We start from the raw sequence: 26,605 nt of genomic DNA on the forward strand, positions 1-26,605 counted from the left end.
AAAGAGGTTTTAGTCTGAATAAAATGCTAGTAGCAGGATTATAAAATGAATAGATGCGATTATGATCATTTGATAAAATGAAGAGAGCGCGCCATACTTTTGAGGTCATTTTACTTTGTTGACAGTTTCCAATCCCGCACGGAGAACGCTGAATGCGCCTCTTTAAATGGTTTTGTGGTGCTCGTTGTTGTATTTTAAAGCACAATTGCAATGTTTTCAACTGACATTATTGTATAAAATTATCCGAAATGTGGAGCGCGTGTGACTGCGCTGCACATTAAGTGAACTACATCGGAGCTGCTGCACCAAAACACAGTTGCTCACATTAATTTGATCCTGCTGGATTCTGTCCTAGAAAATGTCAGATTTTTAAAAATCCGGCATACAGCGCATTAGATCGTGACAGTGCATGCGTGCAGACGAGGATGAGCGAGCGCGACTTTGGCTAGATTTATTTGGAGGTTATTGCTCATGTCTCATTCGGCACAAATCGAAATGTTTCCATATTCGCAATGTATTTGAATGTTAAACTATTATTTATAATGTAAACTAGGCTTGTACTTAACACGCATTCGCATATAGACGGAAAAGATGATCCTCTTCATATGAGCAAAAACGCGCCCACACTTCTGTTTTAAATCCGTTAATCTTAATTAGCCTATTTAAGTCGGATATATTTCGCATAGCCGATTTAAAAAAAAAAAAAAAAAACATGAAAACAAATAGTTATTTTTATTTTGGGCCTATTACTTAGTAGGCTATAAATTTTCCTTAAAGCATCCCATTTTGTCCCAGGGCTTAGAACCTGTGCCCTAGTCAGGTCCATGCAGAAACTTGTGAACGATGCTCGGCGTCACCGTTTAGTGACAGCAGTGAATGCTCCGGGAAATGTGTCGGTCACAGCGCCTATTAATCGCTGTTTTGAATCCAGCAATTATTTATTTAGAAATGATAAGATCTGATTATGACAAGTGTGGTATAAAAGCTTTGTTTATTAGAGGAATAATAGGTTAACTGGACCCCATAGTCTTCATTTACGCGGCTTTGTTCTGGTTTGCCGGTTGGTCACGAATTTCCACAAATTCAGTATATTTAGGCATTGTTTCTTTTCCTAAATCTTCATAGTCTAACCCTCTAATTTCCCAGGTTTATTTTATTATCTTTCGCTTTTAATAACTGTTTTCGCATCTCTTACTGTGGTAAACATGGGAAGGGAAATTAAAGATTTCATGAATTAAGAATTCGTTCGATTTATTAATTTGTTCCCTTATTTCACTTAAATCATGGGTTATTTAGGGAACAAAATTAATGAAACATGGACAATTGCCACATTAATAATTCGTAGGAATGAATTAACAAGTTGTAGGAATGAATAGACTACCTGTCCTGTCACTGTGTCCCGCAGCCCTGCAAAGCGCACGATATAAAACAGTTATCTGATGAAATGATTAGTAACTACATTTCTATTGCATTTAATGTTGAAGAACTTTTATGTTGTTTCTATTTTAATGTACTTTAAAGTTTAAATCACATTAAAAGCTTAATTTGTACATTGTGAATGAATGATGATGCTTTTATATATCGTCACCGTCACTCACAGCCGCGCGCACGTGTTGAGTGCGCATGAGCCGCACGCAGCCCAACACTGAATAGGTTAACCGACCATCGACAGCCTTAATCGATTGCATCTCTTATCGACAATTAATCGATCATCGATTAATCGTTGACATCCCTAATATATATATATAAAAAGTCTTCAACCAACAAAGCCAAAGTGTGGCTGGTTTTATGGAGGTCTTCTACACTTTTCTCCAGTTAAAAACAACCTTGTCCAGGCTGGGAAACATATTAAACCAACTAAGTCCGGGAAACCAGTTTAAAATTAAAGCGATTTCATTAAATAAATGTATTAAAATTGTATTTATTTAAAATATCCACTAGTTCAAAAACCTCATGGTAATGGCACTTTCTCTCAATCTGAAGGGTAAACAAACAAAAATATGGAGAGAAAAAAAACAGCATAATATGTTTAAAATATATAATTAAATAAGGAAACCGACCTAATATGGTTTCCTGGTTTTAACGGCTCTGTTGGGATGGTTTTAGTGGGGGTGGGAGACCATCTTGAACCGGCTAAATCCAGCAGACCAGCTTAGAATGGTTAAAGAGTATTAACACTGAACAAAACTTTTTATTGTGGCCAACCTAAGGCACACCTGTGCATTAATCATGTTGTCTAATCAGCATCTTGATATGCCACACCTGTGAGGTGGATGGATTATCTCAGCAAAGGAGAAGTGCTCACTAACACAGATTTAGACAGATTTGTGAACAATATTTTAGAGAAATAGGCCTTTTGTGTACATAGAAAAAGTCTTAGATCTTTGAGTTCATGAGAAATGGCGTCAAAAACAAAAGTGTTGCGTTTATAATTTTGTTCAATGTATTTCAGCAGGGCTTTTTGCCATCTCACAATCATGCTGAAACTGTATTTATAGGAACTAGGCCAGCTAATACAAGTTTTAGAGTTAAAAAAGGGGGTAAGAACTTTTTTCAATTGTATTATCAATTTGTATTTTTTTTTTTTTTTTTTTTTTTACATTGCAATAAAAATCCACTTAGTTCAAATTAACATGGGGATGATGCTTCTTTCATAAAAAAAATTACCAACTTTCTCCACCTGAAGGGTAAACAAACAAAAAATATTAAGTTCTCTGCCCTGAAAATTTTATAATATCTGCCCTTAATATATTTAATTCAAACAGGCAGCAAAGACATATATTAGCTAATTTTGTGTTAGATTGGAGAATGATTGTTTTGGGAGATATGCAGCTGTGTGCACAGAGACAATGGCACATTAAATAGGAGTGTGCTGTCAGATTATCCCAGCATGGGAATTGATTATTAGCTCTGACAAGAAGAACTATGCCCCAGTTATGTCAGGCACAACAAGACTCTTAGTAAAGAACATCCCTTTTAACATGTCAAATGCACGGATTATTCACCACATACAGACATACGCCCCGTACACACATTGGGATTAAATAAACCAACTTTACACCCTATTTTGCAGGGTCATAAGTACAAAAAAACCCTCTCAGAAATGCTTAATCTTTTGCTAATGCTAATATTGTGCGAAAGTTAAATGCTCTTTCCACTTTTAGGTTCCTTATGCTGTTTTTAATTATTTATTTATTTTTTAAAGATGTTTTCTGTCCTTTTTTCCCCTTTCCTGGTCTCTCTGATGCATACACACACATACACACACACACATACACACAAAACCTTTCCATAACCATCACTGATGTAGAATGAGCCTTTCTGCTTTGCTGGGGGCCGTTAATGCAGGGCATGACAGGTTGTCGTGGTGCATTTGATAGAAGCCCTGAAGAACACATACAAACAAGATACACTTGAAGAGAGCAAAAACATTTTTTTTTAAAGATTATGTACATATAGGCTCCTTCAGACATGTGCAATAAGATAGTAAGACTTCATACAGAAGCCCAATCAGGAGCAGTGATGCACAACACAATGAAAACCAGCAAGGGCATTGCGGGATGCAAGCTTTTAAATTACCATTATTTGTAACTTCATAATTACAACCGCTCATATATTGTTACTGCATTTGCATATTCTGTCTGTTTGTTTAGTCGCAATTAAACTTTGCCCCAGTTCTGAAGATTAATTGCATATTTATGGTGTCATTCGCTTCTCACTTTAATAACAATGTTTTAACACAGCGTTTAGTGCTCATCTGAGGTAGAGGTGGTACTGTGACTGCTAGGCGTCCAACGGAAGTCTGAAATAATGAACATCAGTGGCACCCTGCAAGGACGGAGCTGTCAGAATCCATGAGCACACAGTTTTCTGAGCACCTGGGCAGAAGAACTCTGAAACAGCTCTACATGTGAGTCAGGTGCCTGCAGAGAGGACAGGTCAGGATTAGAGCAACTCTGTACCAAAAAAACACTGATCTAGCTCACTAGATCTCTCTCTCTCTCTCTGTCTCTCTCTCTCTCACACACACACACACACACTGTCTCGTTGTCTCTAACAGAATCCCGTTTCAGGCTCAGAGTAAAAAATTAGGATAAAAAGGTAATTGTGACTTTATTCCTTTCGATTGTGACCATAAATCACCATTGTGGCATCATAGCTCGCAACTTCTTCACAATTGTGTGTTTATATCTTTCGAATTAATGAGCTTTCATGAGCAATTGCAATTGTAACTTTATCACAATTGTGACTTTACTTCATAACCTTATTTTTCACAATTGTGACATTATATTTTACGCAATCAATCACAGTTGGGAATTTATACTGTATATCGAAATTACAACTATTACAATTAGCACGTTACATATATCTCACAATTTCAACTTTTTTTTAATTGCAAGTTTGTGTCTCACAAATGCAACCTTATATCTCACAATTGTGACTTTATATACAGTATATATACATACAGTACATACAATATATATACATATATATATATATATCACCGTTTAAACTTTTTTTAATCTCAGTTTTGATTTATCAAAACCTTTGCTTTTACATTGCTTAATTAGTAGGATGGGAATTTTATGATCCTTTAAATAATTAGTAATTTTTTGTGCATTTATTGAGAGCGGTTGACATTTGTCAGCATAATCGACCAAACAATGCACTCATCATAACACCACGGCTGAGTCAAGTGTTTCATTAAGAAGAACACACACAGTCAAGCTCACTTCGAGGACAGGCTGAGAACTCTTGAGGTGTATTCATTAAGAGTTGAGGGCTTTGACGAGGCCTTGCGCTGCTCTTTGAATGTGTAATAAAGACACACTTCTTCCTCCGTGTAAAACTGATTTATGGTGACTAACAGCACTCCATCCCTTCCGAGGTTGGCCTTCTCTGATCCTCAGATGGAGACCTGATCTCAGATCTCTGTTAATTGTACCCCAGGTTCATTGGAGCTGCTCAGCTCGCACTCTGACCTTATCCAGCTTTATTGCGATCTGTGCCTACTCAAAAAATGAAAACACAGCTGATCCGTCCTCACCAAGAACCCAGCAAAGGCCTTAATTTTATCAATCAGTTCATTAACAGACCGTTTCTCTGGGCAGGTAAAGAAAGAGAGAATGGCTGGAGTGGATTTAAAGAGCGAGTTCATTCTTCACTTTGATGATGTGCAGGATGGTGGGGGCGGGGCCAGAGCGGGCTGGCCATTATCTGCACTGATGTATCGATCTGGACCCCAGAACTGTGAATTAACACCTGCAAGAAAAGCATGAGAATTTAAAGTGTAATTGCTTAGCGCTCTTAATCTCTGCTGGAAGGGATCGATTGAGTGATGCTGGGAAAGCACAGTGTGCAGCTGAATCCATCATTGGGCCACTGGTGTTTTCATCGAAAATTCAAATCTACATGGGTGTACCAAGACTGTTTCAAGAAAAAAATTGACACTTTTAGGTTCTTTAATTACCATTATTATTTGGGTGCAATACTTGGTATTCGTATACAGTATTTTACACATATTACATTTATAATGAATGGCAGCTGTAAGTAATTGTAATAGCAACTACAATGTGTAAATGAACACAAAATAGTTGTACATTTAATACATATAGTTTACACACAAATGGAAACGTGTGCACAAATGTGAATGTAGTGTCTATTAAATAAGCTTTTTTAAATATTCACAAACTATATAAATTTATTGTATGATTATATAATATAGAAATAATTAATATAACACAAATATGACTAAATCATTTAAAATATATTTAATATAACTTATTTGTGAGGGAACACCTTATGTTAGCAGTATTGCAAAAATAAATGTGTCGTCTAAGCTTTTTTAAATTAAAATCTTTACAACTTTATTTAGTAATAAATAAAACATTTAAATAAATAATAATAAAATAAAGTTAAACTAAAGAAACTACACTTTAACATGATTTTGCTATAGCATCAGAATGACTATATGCAATGCACCCATACAGAGCGTGTGATCTCTGTGGCGCCCAGATGTACAAAAGACCCTTCTACCTCTGTAATAAAAACGGAGATATTCGTCCCCTCCGAATTGGTATACGTACATTGGTAATTTATTATCTGTAATGCCAATGTGAAGCCACTAGATGCCTGTGTAGCCGTATATAAAACATATGAAGCCCTGTTAGAAGCAAAAGCATTGATTCAGCATTACAACACTGAATCCATTAGGATGTGTTAAATTCGATGAAGCAGTTGAGTAAAGGTTGTATTGACCTTGTTAAATATAAAATTTTACTATATCAATATTTTTTTTATCGACCATTAAAGTTTTATATCAGAATATTATACAACACACTGATCTTTAACAATGCATTGGCACAAAAATGCATACCTTTTGGACCAATTTTGCACCACAATTACCTCGACAGCCACAAATACTGCCCTAACAAAATTTCACATTTTATTTGTACCAATATTTGAAATTGGTCTGTGAACTTAGCTTTATTGCATGGCAAAAAAACAAATAATAATAATAATAATAATTTCATTCCCAAAGAATTGACAGAATCCATTGATCTAATTGTGTAGTTGAGCACTCCAAATGCAAATTTTGCATCCAAGAATCAGGCAGCATATGACAGTGCTCTAATCCAAAGGCATGCAGCAATCGTCAGATTGACAGTACTCTACCCCAGTGATATTGGGGGATCCAGTGGAGGGGCAGCAATCATATTTCAGGTTGGCCGTGCCACTCTTTATTAGAACTCTGGGTAACACTTTAGAATACTGTTTCTTACTTATTACATAACTAATAAGGAATTATTGAAGAACTAACAGGTGATTATTCATTAACACTTAACTCACTACTGTTAACTACTAAGAAAGATGTTAATTAATCAGTATTTAATATAATTTTATGATTGTGTTAAGAAACAGTTAGCTAATCAATAACTAATGTATTCTGTCATACCTCCTGAAGAAGTACTATTAAGGTTCAAGAAAAATAACTATGAAAAAATTACTACTGAACAGTTATACACAAATAATCACTATAATAATCAGGATGTGTCCCACATATCAAGTACTTGAGTAAAAGTACAGATACCCCAATAAAATATTACTCCAGTAAAATTATAAGTAGGCCTATTCATTTTCAAAATTACTTGAGTAAAAGGACAAGTACAAAGTACTACTACAGTAGCAACTTTGTTAAAGTCCACTTATTAGCTTATAATGGAAATGAAATATGGATTTTGTTTGCTTCTAAATGTTCAACTTTTGATTATGAAATGTTTGTTAAATTATTTAAAATGTGGGCAGTATACATGTTAAAATGGAATAAAATATGCTGTATTAAGAAATGTTCTCATCTGAAATAAAAAGATGAGAGTATTTTACAAAGTTTATGATTACTTTCATAGTTTTTTTTTGTCAAAATGATGTAGTTTATTATTATTTACTAGTAGGTTCACTTTAGAATTCTGTAAGTCCTGCAAAATGATCTGATAATTCTTTATTAATAACTAATGGGTTCCCTATGTTTTCACTTTAGAATACTGTTTCAGATTCTAAGTAATTATTGAGGAATTATCTAATAATTCTTTATTAATTACTAATGGGTTCTCAACATTTTTACTTTATAATAGGCCTAAAGTTTCAGGTTCAAAATAAGTCCTGCAGAATTATTTGATCATTAATTATTAATTACTAATGGGTTCCCTATGTTTTCACTTTAGAATACTGTTTCAGATTCTAAGTAATTCTTCAGGAATTATTTGATAATTCTTTATTAATTATTAATGGGTTCCTAATATTTTCACTTTAGAATAGGCCTAATGTTTCAGGTTCAAAATAAGTCTTGCATAATTATTTTATAATTCTTTATTAATTACAAATTGGATACCTGTATTTTCCTCAGGCTTTGCCTTACATACAGAAATTGAATTAATGATAATGTGGTATATGATGATGAGGCACACAAACAGTACTGTATATAAAATATAAAAACTAAGGTAAGTTATCGCAAGGCACTGGAGTCATGGTGGGGTTCCTATTCGAAGCTGATTTCTTACAAAACACACTCACAAAACAATTCACTACATAGGCAAAACCTCTATTTAATGTATTGCATTTATTAAAAATGCATTTTCATACTACTACTACTATTGCTAATAACATTTAGGGTCACAATTTAATGTAATTGTGTAAAACTGTTCATTAGTAGTTACTTCATAGTTTATTTTTCCTAACTAGTAGATAATCAATAGTAGTTCTTCAGGAGGTATGACAGAATACATTAGTTATTGATTAGCTAACTCTTACTTAACATAATCATAAAATTATATTACATACTGATTAATTAACACATCTTTCATAGTAGTTAACAGTAGTGAGTTAAGTGTCAATGAATAATCACCTGTTAGTTCTTCAATAATTCCTTATTAGTTATGTAGTAAGTAAGAAACAGTATTCTAAAGTGTTACCGAACTCTGCTTAAATGTAGTGCCAGTTGTTGTGCTTATTGGCGCCAATCCTGCTGGTCACACCTCGGCGACCGCCTAGTTTGCCTACAAATGGGCCTGGTTGAATCCCTTATAACGTTCCTCAAGGAGCTTTCTTCCACAGATGATTGACACATACTTTGTCACTCTCAGTTTTGCTTTTGAATGACCCTCTGTATATGCGTGTGTTTTTTGTGTCTTTGAGTGAGAGAGGGGAAGTGTCACCTCTGCATCAGTGATAGACAACATAGTGTGATGTTAATGACACACCCTTTGACAGCTTGATTTATGTAATGCTCGGTGACAGATGACATTATGTGATACCTGGCAGTGCTTCCAACCTGCGTGTTGCTCGGGGTCACTGATCTACAAGCACATCACAAGGTCCACACCTGCTTCAAAAATAGAGCACTTATGGTGATCAAGGACCTTCTCCAAATGCAACCACCAGCCATTACAACAAACTGGAAAAACGGCTCTTAAATCAGCCTGAAAGAGTCAACCTCTACCTACGCTTCCTTCATGGTAGCGACTCTAAGAAGACAGATGACCAGGAAAGTGAGACCTGGGCCCCATGGGTCCTGCTCTGCTCCAATAATCCACTTTTTCTTGCCCTCCCCTGGGAGGAAACACTATCCTGCTGAGGCTACGATGGCAAAAAAAAGTTGCTGAAGTTGAGACTTTGTGATGGCCGGGAGGACCCAAAAGAGGGCGAGATGCCGGAGGGGACCAAATAAGGATCAATGCCTGGTGAGAAAGGCCTGTCTTCAGGCTGAGAAGGTCACCTGAACAGCGTCTGGCGTGGATCCAGACAGATAAAAGTCTGAGAGCAAAAGCACTGACCCTGGTGTCCTCTCTTGTGAGCTCTCTCCTGCTTGCCAAGTTTGCAATGGAAAGAGAGAGAGCAGGCCATCTGTCAGACGGGTCAAACACTGGTGCGGCAGAAATCAGACCATTTGTCTCACTTTGAATCTGCTGTATCCACACATTTAAGTTCCGTCAGGAAGTGCTGAAAGTATCTTCTGGTAGTCTTTATCATCCTGCAGAGGTTTCTTTTGCAAAATTATCTGCTGTCTTTACACAATCCCTCAGTTTGGGAACCACTTGAGTAGGTGATTTGCCCTCTATTAGACAGTCCCTCCAGAAAAACGTGATTATGCGATCGCCTGATTTAAAGCATAATCAGCCGAAGGCCGCATATTTATGTGGGGGTCGCATTTTTTCAAATACGCCGCTCTTTTGCCACATAAATTGCCGATTTTAGAAAGAAAAATATGCGGGGCTAGCATGATTTCATAATCCCTGTATTTTCGTTGCAAAAAAACTCACATATATATTAGCAGAAAGTTGAAAAATGGTGCGTATACTTCACACAAGTAAAGCGCCATTTTCCCCCTATTGCCATGGGAACCTTATGAAGTGACGTAATCACGTGACGTGAACATCATCTGCAAACCCCGCGGTGAAACTTGAAGCGTGCAAATCATTCTTATTTGCCAACAAAAATAAGCGCAAAAAAACATGCAAAGCAGTTTCCCGATTTGTTACATAACAGTGGAGCCAAATTATATTGCGAGAACTTGCGAAAACTGCGGTTTGATGAAATAGAGAAAAAAAGGTGATTCCCCCAACACCCCCTTCTCACTAGGCTACTGACACTGTTGTAGTTTCATTCAGAAGTTAATGCAACTTTACAGTTGTAAGATTGCACTTTTTTGTTACAGAACAGTACCAAAAACTTACAGTTGTAATTATATTAGTAGTATGTAAAATAATTTACGTTGCAGTAAGACATTGCAACTTAAATATTCTGTGGTTTAGTATGCTTGCTTATCATAGGAAGTAATAAGAAATTACTCTTTACATTAAGGTATTAGCTTAGTGAGAAAAAGGTTTTGGGGGAATCACCTTTTTTTCTCTTTTTCATCAAACCGCAGTTTTTGTAAGTTCACGCAATTTCATCGCATAAAATTGCAAAAATATACCGCATATTCCATCGCATTTTTTAAGAAAACGTGCCGCAAAATCAAGGATTTTTGCCCGCAACAATCACAAAAAAAATCCGCGTTTTTCTGGAGGGACCGATAAGAGTCTGTTACGATGCTCTATAGGGCTTTTCGCACCGCTGGAACCTTTTCATAGTACCAGAACTAATTGTGGAACCAGACACTGATTGGCCAGACGCCAATCGAAAACGCCCTCACCTGCCATAATTTAAAATGCTGTGTAACATACTGTAAATATTGTGTCAATTTATTTCACAAAAATGGAGTACAGCGATAAATGTATGGATGCTAAAGTGCAGACACTTGTAGCAAATGTTGCAATATAAGTTGTCATTGGAGATTCTTAAGGCTGATTTATACTTCTGTGTCAAAACTATGGCATAGCTTGTGCATAGTATGTGCAGGCTACGGCGTAGCCTGACGTGCACCTCTCCAAAAAATGTCACAGAATGTCAAATCTATGCGCTGTGTACTCCTCGCTTCATATGTATTTGAGTTTTGTGTGTATTGCATATGTATTTGAGTTTTGAGTGTATTATTTTGCAGTTTAACATATTTTAATGTTACAAAATAAAACAAAGCAGAGAACAAGTTTCTTAACATTTAATATAAAATTAAACGACACATTACAAACAGATGTTCTGCCACGGTACAAGTACTTGTCGAGATTGAAAGAATGCCATCTTCTGCTGTTCCGTTGTCGTCTCTTTTTTTGTAATTTTAAATAAAGTTCTTTCATATTTATTTGCCGCCGTCACAGCTGATGCTTCCCTGACAAGTTGCTTCTTCTTCACCTCTAGCCGTGGTCTGCGGGTTACACCAGCAACATTCACTTGGACACTGCAGACTAGCGGTTTATAAATTAAAACTTCCGATGCAGAAGTATAAATGTCGACATTCCATGTCCATTACTGTGAAATCCACAAGACACAACAAAAACACAGTTCCGATCACAGCGTCCTCCATCGTCCTGCTGTTAACGTTGTTGCTGAACATCGCACACAAATAACATCGCTGTCGACCAGCTTACATCACATCCTAGTACACACTGTCGGTGCGAATGCGACCCTTTAAATGGTACTGGGAAATAGTTCATGCAAGATCGTCCCAGTACTTTAGTACTGTACATTTAGTTTTGGAACTAAAGCGGTGCGAAAGGCCCTTATGTGTTTGATTACTAATGTGTAGTACGGCATTGCACACAGAGGATAAAAACATTCACTCTCAAAATTAGCAAATCATACAAAAGTTTACAAAACTATATGAAAGCAAAATTTGAATCATAAATATATATAAAGGTATCCACGGTATAGCAAAATCCATATCATGGAACAACATAATACCAGTAGTCACATTTAATACCAGTATAGCGGCCACCCTTAATACAACTGTGACCAACCCACCAATCGACTAGATGAACTAAATAAGGGTGTTAATATAGGAATGTACACAATAGCTGATGACTGGCTGGAAAACTACAGTAGAAAAGGAAACTGACTGTGAACAAACTAAAAGTCCATGATGAAGAAACGAACTCAACTCAATTGTGAGTCATTCTGCTCATTTATTTTTCACAATGTACCGACTGGACAAATCAGACACATTATTATTTGTTATATTTAACAGATACGATCCCTCAACCAACAACTGTATCGTGTACCTCCATGTCTATGAACAACCCCCAGGTCACTGGATATGACAGCAGCAAGGACAGTTTAGCCAGATAAAATCACTGCTTGTAAACAAAGTCAATTTAACGAGACAATCTGCGCTAAGTACTGAAAGAAAGTTATCTTATTGAAAATATAGAAAATATCACTTCTTAGAGCTGATATGAAATTACACTGAATGTTTGCTGGGTGAACAGATTAGTTGATTGTACTATTAATCACGCTACAGTTCCTTCTGGCAGCTGATACAAATAATTTTAATTAATTATAATTCATTGTAATTATTTAAACATGTTTCCCGTTTGAGCTAATTTGCTACAACAGTTTTAACAAGTATGACCACTCAGATGGGTGTTTCCATTTTTTTTCTATGAAATATTCCATGTTTTTTGAAGATATGATAACAAAGCTAATATCCACGGATAACTGCAGGTGTCTGTCCTGGACAGCAACCCAATCGCAGTGTATCTTTAAATGTGTATACACCCCTGCTGACCACTAATTGCTTTGTGATTAAGACTGTACACAGTAAAACTGAGCTGTACAGAAAAGTGGCGGGTAAAGGAACAGGAAGAGTCTGTGGTAATCACTCTCCATCCTTTTCAGACCAGAGGGAGTTTAGTGTTTAATGAACCTTGGGCTAGTGTGTGCACCACACATGAAAGTGAGGAAGTATGGGACAGATAACACTGTCAGAGTTTGGGTATCTGTTACGACTGTTAGGCTGATGTCTACAGTAGGTGGCAATTAGTCAAATGGTAATCTGTGTGAATGCTTTCTGACCTACAGTGGAGCTTCAATGGGTGCCATGGATGTCGGCCAACTAAGGAAACAGGTATTATAGTGATTTAGATATAGAAGAAAGACTGATGTAATTTGAGGGGAAAAAGCTAAATATGTGATTTGTGTCGTCATTTTGACCCAGAAACACATGAGCACTGAATTCAAGAGATCCAAAAAAATTTGACAGATACGATATTTATTCAAATATACAGTGAGTAATCAAGTAAAAATATAATAAATATATATATATATATATATATATATATATATATATATATATATATATATATATATATATATATATATATATATATATATATATATATATATATATATATCAGAGTTTCCGCTAGAAAAAAATGGTGCCGGTCAAAGTGACCGGCAGAGGTTTCCTTTTCCGGACATTTTGATGATATGCCGGTCAAGTATGGCCTCTTAATTAGTCAAGGTGAGGAAAACTGGAGGCAGGCTATGTAACGTAAAAAAATGACATAATCAGGCCGCCAAATGCAACATGTTTATTAGCCTAACTTTCAAATAGACGGGAAAAAAAAAAAAATTCTACTATGGTTCATTTCTTCATTCGGATCTATTTGCGATCCATTCCATTCTAAACAAACAAAGCATATGTTTCATCCTTGTTTCATTATAGATTAAGATAATAATTCATAAATGCACACATAATTATCAGTGAACTTGATAAAAGTTGCAGATATGTTTTACATGCATGCACAAACAAATGCCTTTCAACTTATGTGTGCAAAATTCATAATGAAAGGAATGTGCAGCAATTTGTACAAATAGAGATTCTAGGTCTACTATACATGTTGTAGCCATTAAATAAGCTTATTTAGTTTAATATTTGTTAAAATATTATAATGTTATTTTTTAATTTATGTTGATTATGAAAAGTGAACCGCATGAGTAAGATAAGATGCGCAATATCGAGAGACATGGAGCGGGTCAGACATGATTTTGACCACTTAATTAAGTTTTGTTTAGTAGAAATACTTTTTTGAAGTGAATTTCGTTTTGTATAAATTGTATCTTAATTTTAATAATTTTTTTTATCAACCAATTGCCTGGATTTAATACATAAGAAGCAAATATAGCAGACGACAGGCCTAATCATGCAGGCGCCCTCGCGGCCACTTGCATTGCTAGTGAACTGGAGTGCATCTCATCCTAATTTAACGAAACTCAGCGTAGGCCTCACAGACATGAAATCTATCTTAAGAAAGCTTGAAATGTCTTTTTAACAATTTAAAACGATTTTTTTTTTACCTATGCTAATTACACATTAAATTCAGGTAGGCTACTGAGTCGCTGTCCTCAGTGCCCAGAAAAGCGCTGAAACGGAGATGAAAGGGGAACCCGTTTTTTTTTTTTTTTTTTTTTTTTTTTTTTTTTTTTTTTGGCTTATTTTAACTGGCCCATCCAGTTTTCTGGAGGCCCACCTACAATCAAAATCCTGGCGCCGCTAGTGCTTCGCAGCGGTCTGATATCAAGAAATAACAGACCGCATTCCACATTGGAATTCAACCAAGCCATGTAATAATGTTTAATAACTTTCAAACGAGCCTGTTCCTTCATAACATAGCCAAAGTTCGGTGTATTTTTGCTTTATACATTTTAGGCTTATTCTCAAATTCAGATTGTGTTAGGGGGGGCGGGATTATTAGGCAATTTTATTCGGACAATTTGACCGGAGAGATTTAATTTTGTCGGACATTTCATTTTTTTTCCGGCCAATGTCCGGCAATTACCGGACAACGGAAACCCTGATATATATATATATATATATATATATATATATATATATATATATATATACATATATATATATATATATATATATATATATATATATATATATATATATATATATATATATATATACTGTATATATTTGACCAAATATATATTGCATGCTGTTTTTAATTAGATTTATTTAACAGGTAAATATTGTTCACAAGGTGGGGGGTTTTCTGGCATCGTTATATGGTTTAAACAGGAATTGGGTGATTACATGAGAGATGATGCATGTCAATAGACCCTCATTTTATTTTGTGTTATAACTAGTAGTAGATAGAAAGAGATTATTGATTCACTCGTGCACCGTGCTGCTGTTTGGACGACCTGACACACTACATCAGAGCATTGAAACAACATTTGTTGTTAAAATTTCATTTTAAAATTAATAGAAATTGAAAGCCTAGTTGTTTTGTTAAAATCAACATTAAACAGTAACAATCAGATTTTTTTTTTTTTTTTTTTTTTTTTTTTACAAACAACATTACTTTTAGATACTGGTATCAAGTTATTTGAACTTGGAATTAAACCAGGCTTTCTCACTTGCACAACTTTGCCAAAAGTGCAAGCTGTTTCTGACTTTCTGAGAGAAAAGTAGAATGAGGAAAATCAGCTGTTTAAATCTAATGTATGTAAAGCAGTGAGCTACCATAAGAGTGTGTTTGTGAGGAGAAAGGAGTCGGTCTCTGCTTGGATTTAACTCGGTAGTGAGTGAGGATTGCGCTAAGACTATATATTGATTCATTTTTACCTTTTAACCTTGGTGACAGACAACAAAGATAGTGTACAGAATAATGAAATCTAAGTTGAACTTTTAACCTTCAAATCCCAAACAATTTACCTCAGAAAATCCTTTTCTCTGCAGCCAGAGCTAGAACAGTAGAAAAGAGGGATTGTTAATAGATGGATTTAAAAGAATAGTTCCCTCAAAAATAGGGATGCACCGAATCCAAGTATGAAAAGTATCGTCAGAATATTACATCTGCCATCAGTGGTTCAAACGTAACGTTATGAAGCAGTGGCAATACTTTTTTGTACGTGAATAAAACAAAAATAACGACTTTATTAAATAATTCCTTTGTCAACAGTCTCTACTGTATCTTTCCATATCACCGTATGCTGCATATGCTCTTCTCTGTCAGCCGCGCCACAAGGATTTGCTGTTTTCTTTCAAATCAAAGCATAATCTGGATCTTTACTTGGCAGTCTATGGGACAGTCACAAAATATCTGAAATTGTGTTCCAAAGATGAACAAAGCTTTTACAGATTTGGAACAACATGTGGGTAAGTGATTACTGACAAAACTTTCATTTTGGGGTGGAGAACCCTTTAACTCCTCCTCATTTTGTTGCAAACCCGTGTGAGGTACTTTCTTCTATGAAACTAAAAGGACGATATTTTGAGAAGTGTGTCTGTAGAAGAAAGAAAGTAGCAGAAGAAATTAAGTCGTGCAGGTTTTGAATAGCATGAGGTTAAATGAGGACTTTTTATGTGAGGAATGGAACATTTCCAGTTTACCTTATGAACATAAAATAATAATAGTAAAATTGAAAACAGGAGCAATGTGAGCTGAAATATACACTGGGTTAGACATAGATGGACTTCATTTCATTATTCCAAATCAAAAGCTAAATGAGTACACCAGCAGCTAGAGCACTGTCAGTGTCTACTGTACATATTTACATGAGCAGTGCAACAAAAGTAATGTTTACATTCATTCATTTCATTCATCTCTTGGTGGAAAAAACACCTCTCACATCTTTATACTGTGTTTTATTTCATAAATATGGGAATTGAAATTATTTTCCACTGTGATGTTAGTCTGTTGGCTTGAAACTGAAACAGAAGCTGTGCTAAAACTATTGAAAACATTTCAAGAGCTTGTTTTGTCGAGGGAAAACAGCGACTCGAGGCAGCCTCCATTTCTTCCTCTCTCCCTCCTCCCTCTGTAGTTTGTAGCAGTGAATGCACCCTGACATCTACACACACAAATACATACTCAAAATCCATCATGATTAGAAGTGTTTTCTTCCTTTTTTTTTTTTTTTTAGCTTGAGAACACCTCTACAGCAAATGTTATTCAGAAAATATTTATGTCAAAAAAAATACTGAATGCCTTTTTTAATTTCAATGTAATATCAACGTAAAATATGAGAACCTGGATTACCACATTTTTTTATTTCTGGGCTAAATACTTACCCATTACCCTAGTTTATGATACCCTGCTCTAGATTTTGCAGTGCTAAAACTGAATTACCTTGCAAAAAGTGTGCAGTGTGTCATACAGTGCTACAATAGTTTAGAAACACACAATCAATCATAAACTAAACAGTGCTTGCCTTGTTAATTATTCATGAGCTTTGTTCAGTCACAGAAACCTTCACATGCTTTATCAGGTAACCTAACACATATTGATGTACATGGTGACATTAAAGCCAGTCAAATTAAAGCCAGTCACGTACCTGTTGCAAATCCAGTCAATGTTATTGACCTCATAAATATGTAAATAAGAATTGTAACCCAAGGTTTACAAAAGTACAGTGTGAAATCTTGAAGCCTGATTTTACAAGATTAATTTCTAACTCATGATAAATGATTAATAGTGTGGGACAGTGTGTTTAGAATAGCCCTGGTTGATGGTTTAAACTGCGAAAATCCAAGAATTGTCATATTGCTTTGGATTAATTTAATAAGTCAGATAAAGGGTACAGGGGGGCTAAGGGCTCACCAGGGTAAAAGAAGCATTTAATTTTATTCTTCTCTATATCACTAGATGGCACAAAAACTTACCACATTGCTTACTAAACATCAGCATTTCACTGCGAGCATGGAAATTTCAGAGATTCTTGACCCAATCGCAGACTGCATTGAAAAATGTATTTTGGAAGAAATAGAATTTGTTTAATATTTAATGTTTTTTTATGTCTCTGATGATCTTCAGTGTTGTTGAAGTAAAATAACTTAGAACATGATAATAAACTTTTTCATTTATTGACATGACATGGTTAGATTCAGAGAGTTAATATCATTTTATTAAGTTGAGTGTCTACCTTAGATATAAGCAGAATTTATAATGAAACCATCATATTTAAAAATACAATATTAATCATAGAATATAATAAAATATATGTATTTTTACTTCTCTAAAGACATAATACATTATTATTGGATCTCCCTCAAAACTTTCAGATATTTATATGTATACCTGTGTGTGTGTGTGTGTGTGTGTGTGTGTGTGTGTGTGTGTGTGTGTGTGTGTGCATGCGTGCGTATATATATATATATATATATATATATATATATACGTACATATGTATTTTAATGATAGTATACTTATTAAACAAAAAATGTGTTATTAAGAAAATAGCACCGACTTGCTGAAGTGATTTTGTTGAAGTGATTGTTTAGAACAAAAACTATTTTAGATATAATGCAAAATGTATTACTTTAGGTAAAGTATTTATGTATAATGTGAGTGGGTTTTAAACAAAACACACTTTTATGAGTTATTTGCACCATTACATTTATGTTTTATTTTTCTGCAATTATGCACTATGGGAGTATTGTAAACCCCGCTGTACTTCATTTGTCCATGTATCTGAAACTCTTTTTTCTTGTTTGTCCATCAGCCTCTATCGTGATTGGGAAGTGGTGGTGTGAGATGGAGCCGTGTCTGGAGGGAGAGGAGTGTAAGACACTACCAGACAACTCCGGCTGGATGTGTTCCTCTGGAAACAAGATCAAGACCACGAGGGTGAGGGCTCGGAACATGCTGAACATCACTTCACACACGTACAAACACACACACATATACACATGTAACTCTGGCCCTCACTTACAGATTTATTCCTCATGATATGATGTGGAAGTAGTTTGTGCTCCGACAAACACCACTTCTTCATTTAGTCCTAATGCAGCTTTATAAAGGATGTGGTGCTGAGTTCAACTTAAGCAATAAGAAACAAGTCAGACAAATATAAACTAAACATCACAGCTTTGACAGGAAGTACACATGACACAAACTGAAAACTTGATGAGCAGATCAGTATTCCCATACGCTGATTCAGTAGAGAGGTGACAGACAGCGGATCTGTGAGAGTCATGTGACAGATAGTGTTACAGGGGGTTTGGTCCCTCCTTGGCATCTGCACACGTTTAAACTATCCCAAGCCCTGCTCATCCGATGGTGGCTGGATGATTTTCAAGATTTCCAAGGTAAGACCATGCATACAACGAACCAATGAACCAGAGAAAGCATCTCTTGATTTATTAGTGTAATATAATATAACTAAAAAGATTATTTATGAAATAATGTGCGCACTTGTGTCAAGCTTAAAAGCAAAGGTTATACAAAAATTATTACAATGTCATTATATATGCTCATCAATTATATATGCACACTTGTGTCGTTCCAAACTAGTATGTAATATATTATTATTATTATTATTATTATTATTATTATTATTATTATTATTATTATTATTATGCCCTTTCCTTACAACAATGTCAAGACTAGGAGATTTCAAACTTCAAATAATAAAAAACAAAATAAAATAAAAACATCAGAAAAGAACGATAATGTGCTATTATCTGCTAGATTTCGGAGGAACAGGTTATCAGATCTTATTTACTGATTATTCATAATTTAAAACTTATATTTAAATTTAAAGCTCACATTTTTGTTTAAATTCAAAAATTAAATGTCGTGTTTGGTTACTACACATACATACAAGAACCAGTGCTGATCTGGTGCACCATTTTGCAATTTGGATGTTTGAAGACGAGGGCTTTGGTAGAGATGACTAATCCAAGTTGATGCTTACTAAACATTCAGTCTTTACCTCACAAAATCATAAATTTTATATGAAAAATAGCATAAAAGTCTTTGACTACTATGTTTTTGTTATCTACAACACATTATCTACAGTCATTGTTTGGCAATAATTGCGAAGCAATTCTTCAAAGATTTCTGCTTTTGAGTTCCATGTTAAAAAAAATGGTTTGGGGCGACATGAGGTTGAGTAATTGAGATTTTAATGTGAATTATTTCTTAAGCTCTAATTGAGATTAGACAAAAGAAAAGGACTGTAATGAAACAACCATATTTTAAAGTGAATGGGAAATAAAAACCTGCTATTATTAACTATTAAACTTCCTCTTTTTTCCCTTCATATCTTCCTTCCCAGAACACCCAGCCATATTCAACGTTTTAGCTCTGAGGGCCACCGAAGCTGGCTCGCCTGAAGCTCAGTGGTGTCCTTCTCCTCATCAAGGTTGGGGTTTTCATTTTTTTAAACATCTTGAGCCATATTATTAGACTTGCACATTTTAATCACTGCTCATCAAAATCATTACACTCCCAAGCATAATTATTGCTGAGTCAGTGTTTGTGTTTTTGAGCATGTGTATATGCTGCGGATGACTAAAAAGCCACAAATATATTCCTCCTCCAGTGTCTATCCCCCCGTCAGCGTAATTTATAAGCGTGGCAGTCGGTGCAGTAATTACCGAATACAAACTGATGAAGTAACAGATGCGCAAGCAAACCATCTTTGTTGTGTGCAGTCACACACTCCAAAACATACTGTGCCATTGTCCTAATGCAGCATAATTGCGTGCATGCAAACAGACAGTCACACACACCCAGGGACAGACTCAAATTAATAAGCGTGCAAACACACACACACGGCAAAAAGGGCTCAAGCGTGACCGTGTAGTCAGTAATAAGTGCATGATGCAGAAATCATTATTTTGCCTTGCCGTTTGCTTGCATTGTCTCCCATTTTGTAGCTCCTAGGCATGGTGAGGATTTGATTACAATGTATGTTTGTGGGTTCACAGACATTATCACATTTTCTTGAGGTGTGCAGGGTTTATTTGTTTAAGTGTGTGTAGGTGTGCACATCCTGTTTGAGTAATGTGTGACCTCCTAGCCTGGAGTGTCTGATCTGCTCCACTGGAGAGTTGGTCAAAAGTGTTTATAAAAAGCCAACGCTGGACTCAAATAGATACCATCTTGCTGGCTCGGTACCCTTCATCCCCCATCCTGACCCCACATTGCCTCCCAGTCTTTTTAAGGCAATCTAGGGATGTTTGTATATGATCAGGGCAAACTTAAAGAAAGCCAAATGCTTAAACCATCACTTGCAGGATTTTATTTAATTTTTTGCTCTGAAAACTACTTTAAGCACTCATGCTTACACACTATAGCTTGTTTACTCACAAACGCTGATGTGGCGTCCATTCTCGTTTTTTTTTTTTCAAATTGGCATGTGAGTAAGAAAAAGCCAAAGCGTGTGCCTGACACCCTTTTTTCTCTTTTTTTCTTTATGTCTTACAGAGAGGGACCCCTCCTTGCCTGTAGCTCCAGACAAGGCAGGCCTCTTTTGAGGAAGGCACTCAGTGAGAGAGGCTGAGAGACGCCCTCACCCTCGCCCTGCATAGACCTACTTTTACCTGTTCCTAATGGCCATATCTTTCAGTTGCTTAAAATACAACCAAAATCACTGTGTAAACAAAAAGACAAGGTTTACATCTTCCCCCAGTTTATGTATCTTCATTTGAGAAGAGAGATGGACTCAACCTGTAGCTATTGCACAGCTGTGAGCCATTTTCTCCAGGCTGGATAAATCACCTCGGGACTGGCCTCTAAATCCAGCTGGTCTCGAACGTCAGAGGCCAGGACAAGTTCGGTGGATAAGAATCCTAATCTTATTAGTATTCATAGGTATCTAGAAATACATTTAGATGATGTTGAAATGTATAACATGGACATATTGATGGTATCTAATAATCTATTTACTTATGCAAAGATTTAGAAACATAAATATATGATTCCTTTATATTATATTTATATTAAAGATATATCTGTATAGTTACATTTTTTACAGTTGTAGACATTTCTGAGCCCATAACCCCACAATTAACCACTTTTCTACTGTGTAAAAAAATGTACAATGACATGCATTTTAGTTACAATTTAACTTACTATTATATTGATATTTTTGAGTCTTATTTTTCATGAAGCAACTAGTTAAAAGACATGCAAGATCAAACATTGTAACGCTTGAAGGTTTCAGTGATTAATGGGGGGCCAGTGGTCTAAGAGTTAAATTGTGGCCTTTTTCTCACACAAATCTATCATATGGTTCATGGTGACTTTAATGTATTACGTATGCTATTATATGGTGCTTTTGTCATTGTTTGTTGAAGTACTTTGTTGAGATAAATGCATTAAATATATTAAATGTGATGGGATTGAACATTTTTCATAAATCTCATCAGTGAAATACAATTTGATCAACCTAATAATTCCATTAATTCAATCTTAGATTAAGCTAAAAAGGTTCGGAAACTATTTATATATCTCGAAGGTTGTTTATATGTGACATGCATACAATTTAGATGCTGTCAATATGTTATTATTGTACATTTCAGTTTCTGTGTCCATGTACAAAAATGTCCTTGAGCTACACTTTAATGAGATAAGTAAGGAGTAAAGAGTGTGAGTCCTCAAATCCAGCCAATTTGTCCAGAAACTTTTCCTGCATGTTGCACTTTTACAAGGAAACAGCATGTTTAGTTCTCAGAAAAAGTAGTGGCTTGCTGTTTCCTCTGTTTGAAACACGTTCTTAACAACAGGCTTTTTTACAAGATATCTATCTATGCTGTTTAAAGAATCCCATCTATGTGGATTTTCAGAGCAAAAGTAATCTGCCAAGTGATGGTTTAAGATTAAATCACATGATGATTAAGTCAGTTTGTCCCAGGAGTCCTGTTAAACCCAGAGCCGTGATTGTATCTGTATCTCTTTCAGCTGTCAATGTCACATTAAATTAATTTTAACACATCCATGCTGTCTGGAGTCTTGCTGTGTGCTAAGTCACATTCAACAGCTGCATAGTCTAAACCAGATTACATTTTAGTGCATGGAACACAACAAAATTGAGAAATCATTTGAGAATTGAAATGCAAATGGTGTACAAAAAAATGTCTTTGGGATGTGCTTTTAACCCTGGATCCAGACAGTCAACACAAGCAGTAGCAGACAGTAGATGACACCTGAGCAGAGATGGAGGAAATATGGCAGTCCAATATAACAAACCTTACTGGGAGAGACAGATCCATACATACTAGCAGGCAGCTGAAGACAAATGCATCGGGGTCACTATACTGTTTCTTACGTAGTATGTGGGGGTTGGAAGCATGCAAAAGCTCTTATTTGGAGAGGAAAGACCAGGGACATTTGGGGTAATGGCAAACTAAACAGTTAGCACAAAAAAAAAAAATAATAATAATAATCTGTCACAGAACTGTCAGCTAATGTTAACATGTACTGTATATAAAATAAGCATTTAAGTCCAGCAAAACAAAGATATTTGTGCATCTTTTTTCAAAGAAGCTGCTGTTTTCCCTTTGTCTCATGTTAGTATTGGTCCAATGCCACAGAGCTGCATTATTTTACTGACGTCAGCCATTGGCTGGATACCTATTTTTGATTGGCATGAACTGGTCCATTTCCAGGGGGGATCCGTTATGATTGACAGCTCCTCCTCCTCTGCCGTGCCTTGCCCAGGATGATGGGAGCACGTGGAGCGTAACTCTGCCGCATGATAGCTGTCTCTCTGTTGGGTTATAGGGGGCCCCAAGGGGTGCTTCTAATTTCTGTCCCCAGTCACTCTCTCTGTCTCTGTCTATGTCTCTCTCTCAATCTGTAGCCCACACCTGGCTGCCTTCCTTCACATCTAGATGGGGAAATGTCAGCATATGCATTATGCGCTGAGGGCGAAGCCAAAGGCTTGAGCATTTAATTAGCTTCATTGCACTACTGACATCACAACTTTATTATAAAAACGCCACCTAGCTCTGAGTGGGATAGATTGATTGATGGATGAATGATTGGGCAATTTTGGAAATATTGTATGTGAAACGATAATGCCAGTAAAGTACTTCTTTAGACAGACAGAGAGATACATCGAAAGACATATCTATCTATCTATCTGATAGATGGGTGGCGTGACAACTCAGCAGTGGTGTCATAATTTATCTGCCGTACTTGAGATTGATATTAAACATTTATGTGAGGACTGCTATATGTCCGTTCAGTGACAAGCTTTCTGGAAGCGCATCAAAATACGATTTGCACTGACATAAGATTGGCTAATTGTTACTGACTGTGGCTGTTATCGTTCGTTTCCTCCAGTCTGAGGAGGGAGAAGACAGATCGTTAATAACGCTCTGACGAAGCACAGTGTAGCACTGAGAGCAAGTCACACTCACCAGACAGACTAAATAGTGCTCCCTGAAGTCACAGAAGAAGAAAACGAGCGGTAGAGAAACATAGAGGAAGAAAATAATCTTATTTCCCTCTTGGCAATGCTACTGAGCTCTTTTGTGAGCAGTGTAAACAGGGAACACAGAGATTGAAGATGGCAGATGTGCAACGGAACACATACATTGACTCACACTGGGTCAATCGCTCCATTACCAGTATACTAGATGTGTTATAGTAGACAAATTATAATCATCTATAAACAAACAATAGCTCCACAACTCAAAGGAGATTTCTTTGCTGATTTGAAAATATAAGATTTCTTTGCTGATTTGTTCTAAGCATGCATGTGTGTTTTCTCTCCCTTTCTGTCTGTTTTCAGATTCATCCCCGGACCTAACACAGAGCTCCTTCACAGGCAGTGAATGTGGATTATTTCTGTCAGAATGGACGAAACCATTCGTTCGAAGGGGTATTTGACTGGATTACCTGTGACTGACATTCTTGGGGATATAGATGAGATTTGCTCATTCAGTGCCAAGGAATATGACAAATAGAAATAAAGCAGGCTAATCTGTGTTTTTGATCAATGAGCCCAACACTGCAGACTCGACCGTGTCCAAATTCTCTTGATTTTCTGCATTTCTCCTGACCACCGTCCTCTGGTTCTAAACTCCTACAGCTTATCGGAGCCTATTTGAAGACGTTACCTCCCTTGGTAAACTGGACAATCCTGATATAAGCTGTGAATGACTGTATGAAGGATCAAGGCGGATAAGCACTGGTCTGTGAAAATTAGGTGGAAATCAATAGATTTTTTTTTTCCATCCCCCATCAGTTTGTCGCTCCACGTCCACGCTGGCATTGGTAACAGACTAGGAGCTCGTGAAGTCCTGCTATTTCCCTTCACTTCTGAGTTTTCTGCTCACCGCTAGTGTCCCACATGCTGTCCGTTTGGAATTCCCCCAGGTCAAAGGTCACCTCAATGTCTACCTGGGCCACATATCTTTTCATTTGTCAGCATGCTCAATGTATTTTGTGGGAGCTTTGTATTGAAAGTAACTGTATATATTTCTGTATATATATACATATAGATACATATTAAAAGACATCTAATGAAGATCTATCGTGCCCTAAAACCTGTTCAGTGGGTTTCAACTAAGACTGTATTCATAGTTTTGGTTCCTTGAACATGACGTACAATTAATCCCTAATTTAAGGCTGTCTGTGAAAATGCATATTCTCATGATGTAATGGAAACCCGGCATATTTAGCTTGAATGAGAATTCGTTCCATTGTTCCAAAGTGAATCCATTCTGAAAAAAAGAGGAAAATGCACTAAACAGTTGCAACATTTTTGTCCACAATATTTCAACGCAAACCTATTTTTTTAGTGTTTAAATATTCCTGAGCTTTAAGTATTTAAGTCATTGCCATTCATTTCAAACAAGTTTCCATGCAAATTAGGCTTTAGATTGCATTTTATTCACAAAACTGTACTACTACTCTAGTGATATTACCACTGGTGAAAATCAGATGGCAAATGACATTTTCTTCTGATCACAGCAAAAGTAATTCAACATGTAATGAGCAAATATTGGCGTAGAGCAGATGTGTGGAGTAGTCAACTACACTTGGTGCCGTACTGTCCCATTAAAATATGTCATAAAATATGTGCCATGCACAGAATTTGCTGGTGCTTTTGTTTTGTTATCTGATACGCATAATTCTGAATCAGACACTTCAATACAGCAAACAATGTAATTATTTGCCTCTGTAGGTGGACCCAACTCATTCTTAGTAATTTTGCAGGGATATCAGTCTGTCAGCCCAACAAAAAAAGGTAACAAACACCTACTGGAACTCAGATTACCATTGATATTTACCTATAGCCAGTTCAGACCATGATTAAGTTTGTTCTGTGCTGTTCTGAGAATAGATAGGCTTCATCATGCTTGTGTAAGTTTCATGAATACAAGTCATTCAATTTGTTAAAGGTGATATGATAAACAAATACTGGATCTGTGTCACTGGACAGAAACCTGACTCAGTTCAGAAAAATGAAGCCCTAGTTTGATAGGGTCAGTGTTGTAGGGAAGATAGGATCTCATTTTCAAGAGATTTGTTTTCTGTGTAATAAAGTTTCGAAGGGTTGACAAAAAGGCGGGCTTCATTTCTCTTTACTGGCATCAGTAGACATGCAACTACAGTAGCTCTGGTATATAAACATGCAGCCTTATCAGAATCAAGTCAATATTAAAATGGTTTTCCATACACTGTCTACTTTTATGTCTCTGTTAGAAATGTTGTTCACTGTCGATAGCATGTTTTATCCATTTGATTACACACATTGCTTCTGCTAACATTTAATGTCATCCCTGGATATGGGTAACATTGATGTTTTAAACAGATTTCTAGAAGTCTCAAAGTAAACAATTAATTGTTAGTTTTTCATACTGATAACTTATTTGTGATATTTTGAGTTATTAGTTAAACTGCAATGAGTAACTTTGTAGACATTTTAGGAACAGCATTGCCATTTACTTGCCTATTTTTGGGACTGCCAAAATAATTAC

The 26,605-nt window shown here is 36.0% G+C and overlaps 1 protein-coding gene across 4 annotated transcripts in view; it reads left to right on the forward strand.

Annotated features, from left to right (window-relative positions):
* LOC113054997 (protein FAM19A1-like) overlaps window positions 1-26,256 on the forward strand; it is a 150,880-nt gene extending 124,624 nt beyond the window's left edge. The window contains exons 4-6 of one of the 4 annotated variants that reach the window (XR_003277469.1): window positions 18,388-18,512; window positions 19,945-20,031; window positions 21,099-22,588. Coding sequence is in view for 2 of the 4 variants with exons in the window: in XM_026220898.1 (XP_026076683.1) it covers window positions 18,388-18,614 (227 nt within the window). In the remaining 2 variants the exon portion in view is untranslated. Of the gene's footprint in view, window positions 1-18,387; window positions 19,123-19,944; window positions 20,032-21,098; window positions 22,589-24,411 lie in introns of those variants that run through there. The other 3 variants (XR_003277468.1, XM_026220899.1, XM_026220898.1) reach the window with 3 other exon arrangements.
* The last annotated feature ends 349 nt before the right edge of the window (window positions 26,257-26,605 follow it).

Source organism: Carassius auratus, chromosome 36, assembly GCF_003368295.1.
Source record: "Carassius auratus strain Wakin chromosome 36, ASM336829v1, whole genome shotgun sequence".
NCBI lineage: Eukaryota > Metazoa > Chordata > Actinopteri > Cypriniformes > Cyprinidae > Carassius > Carassius auratus.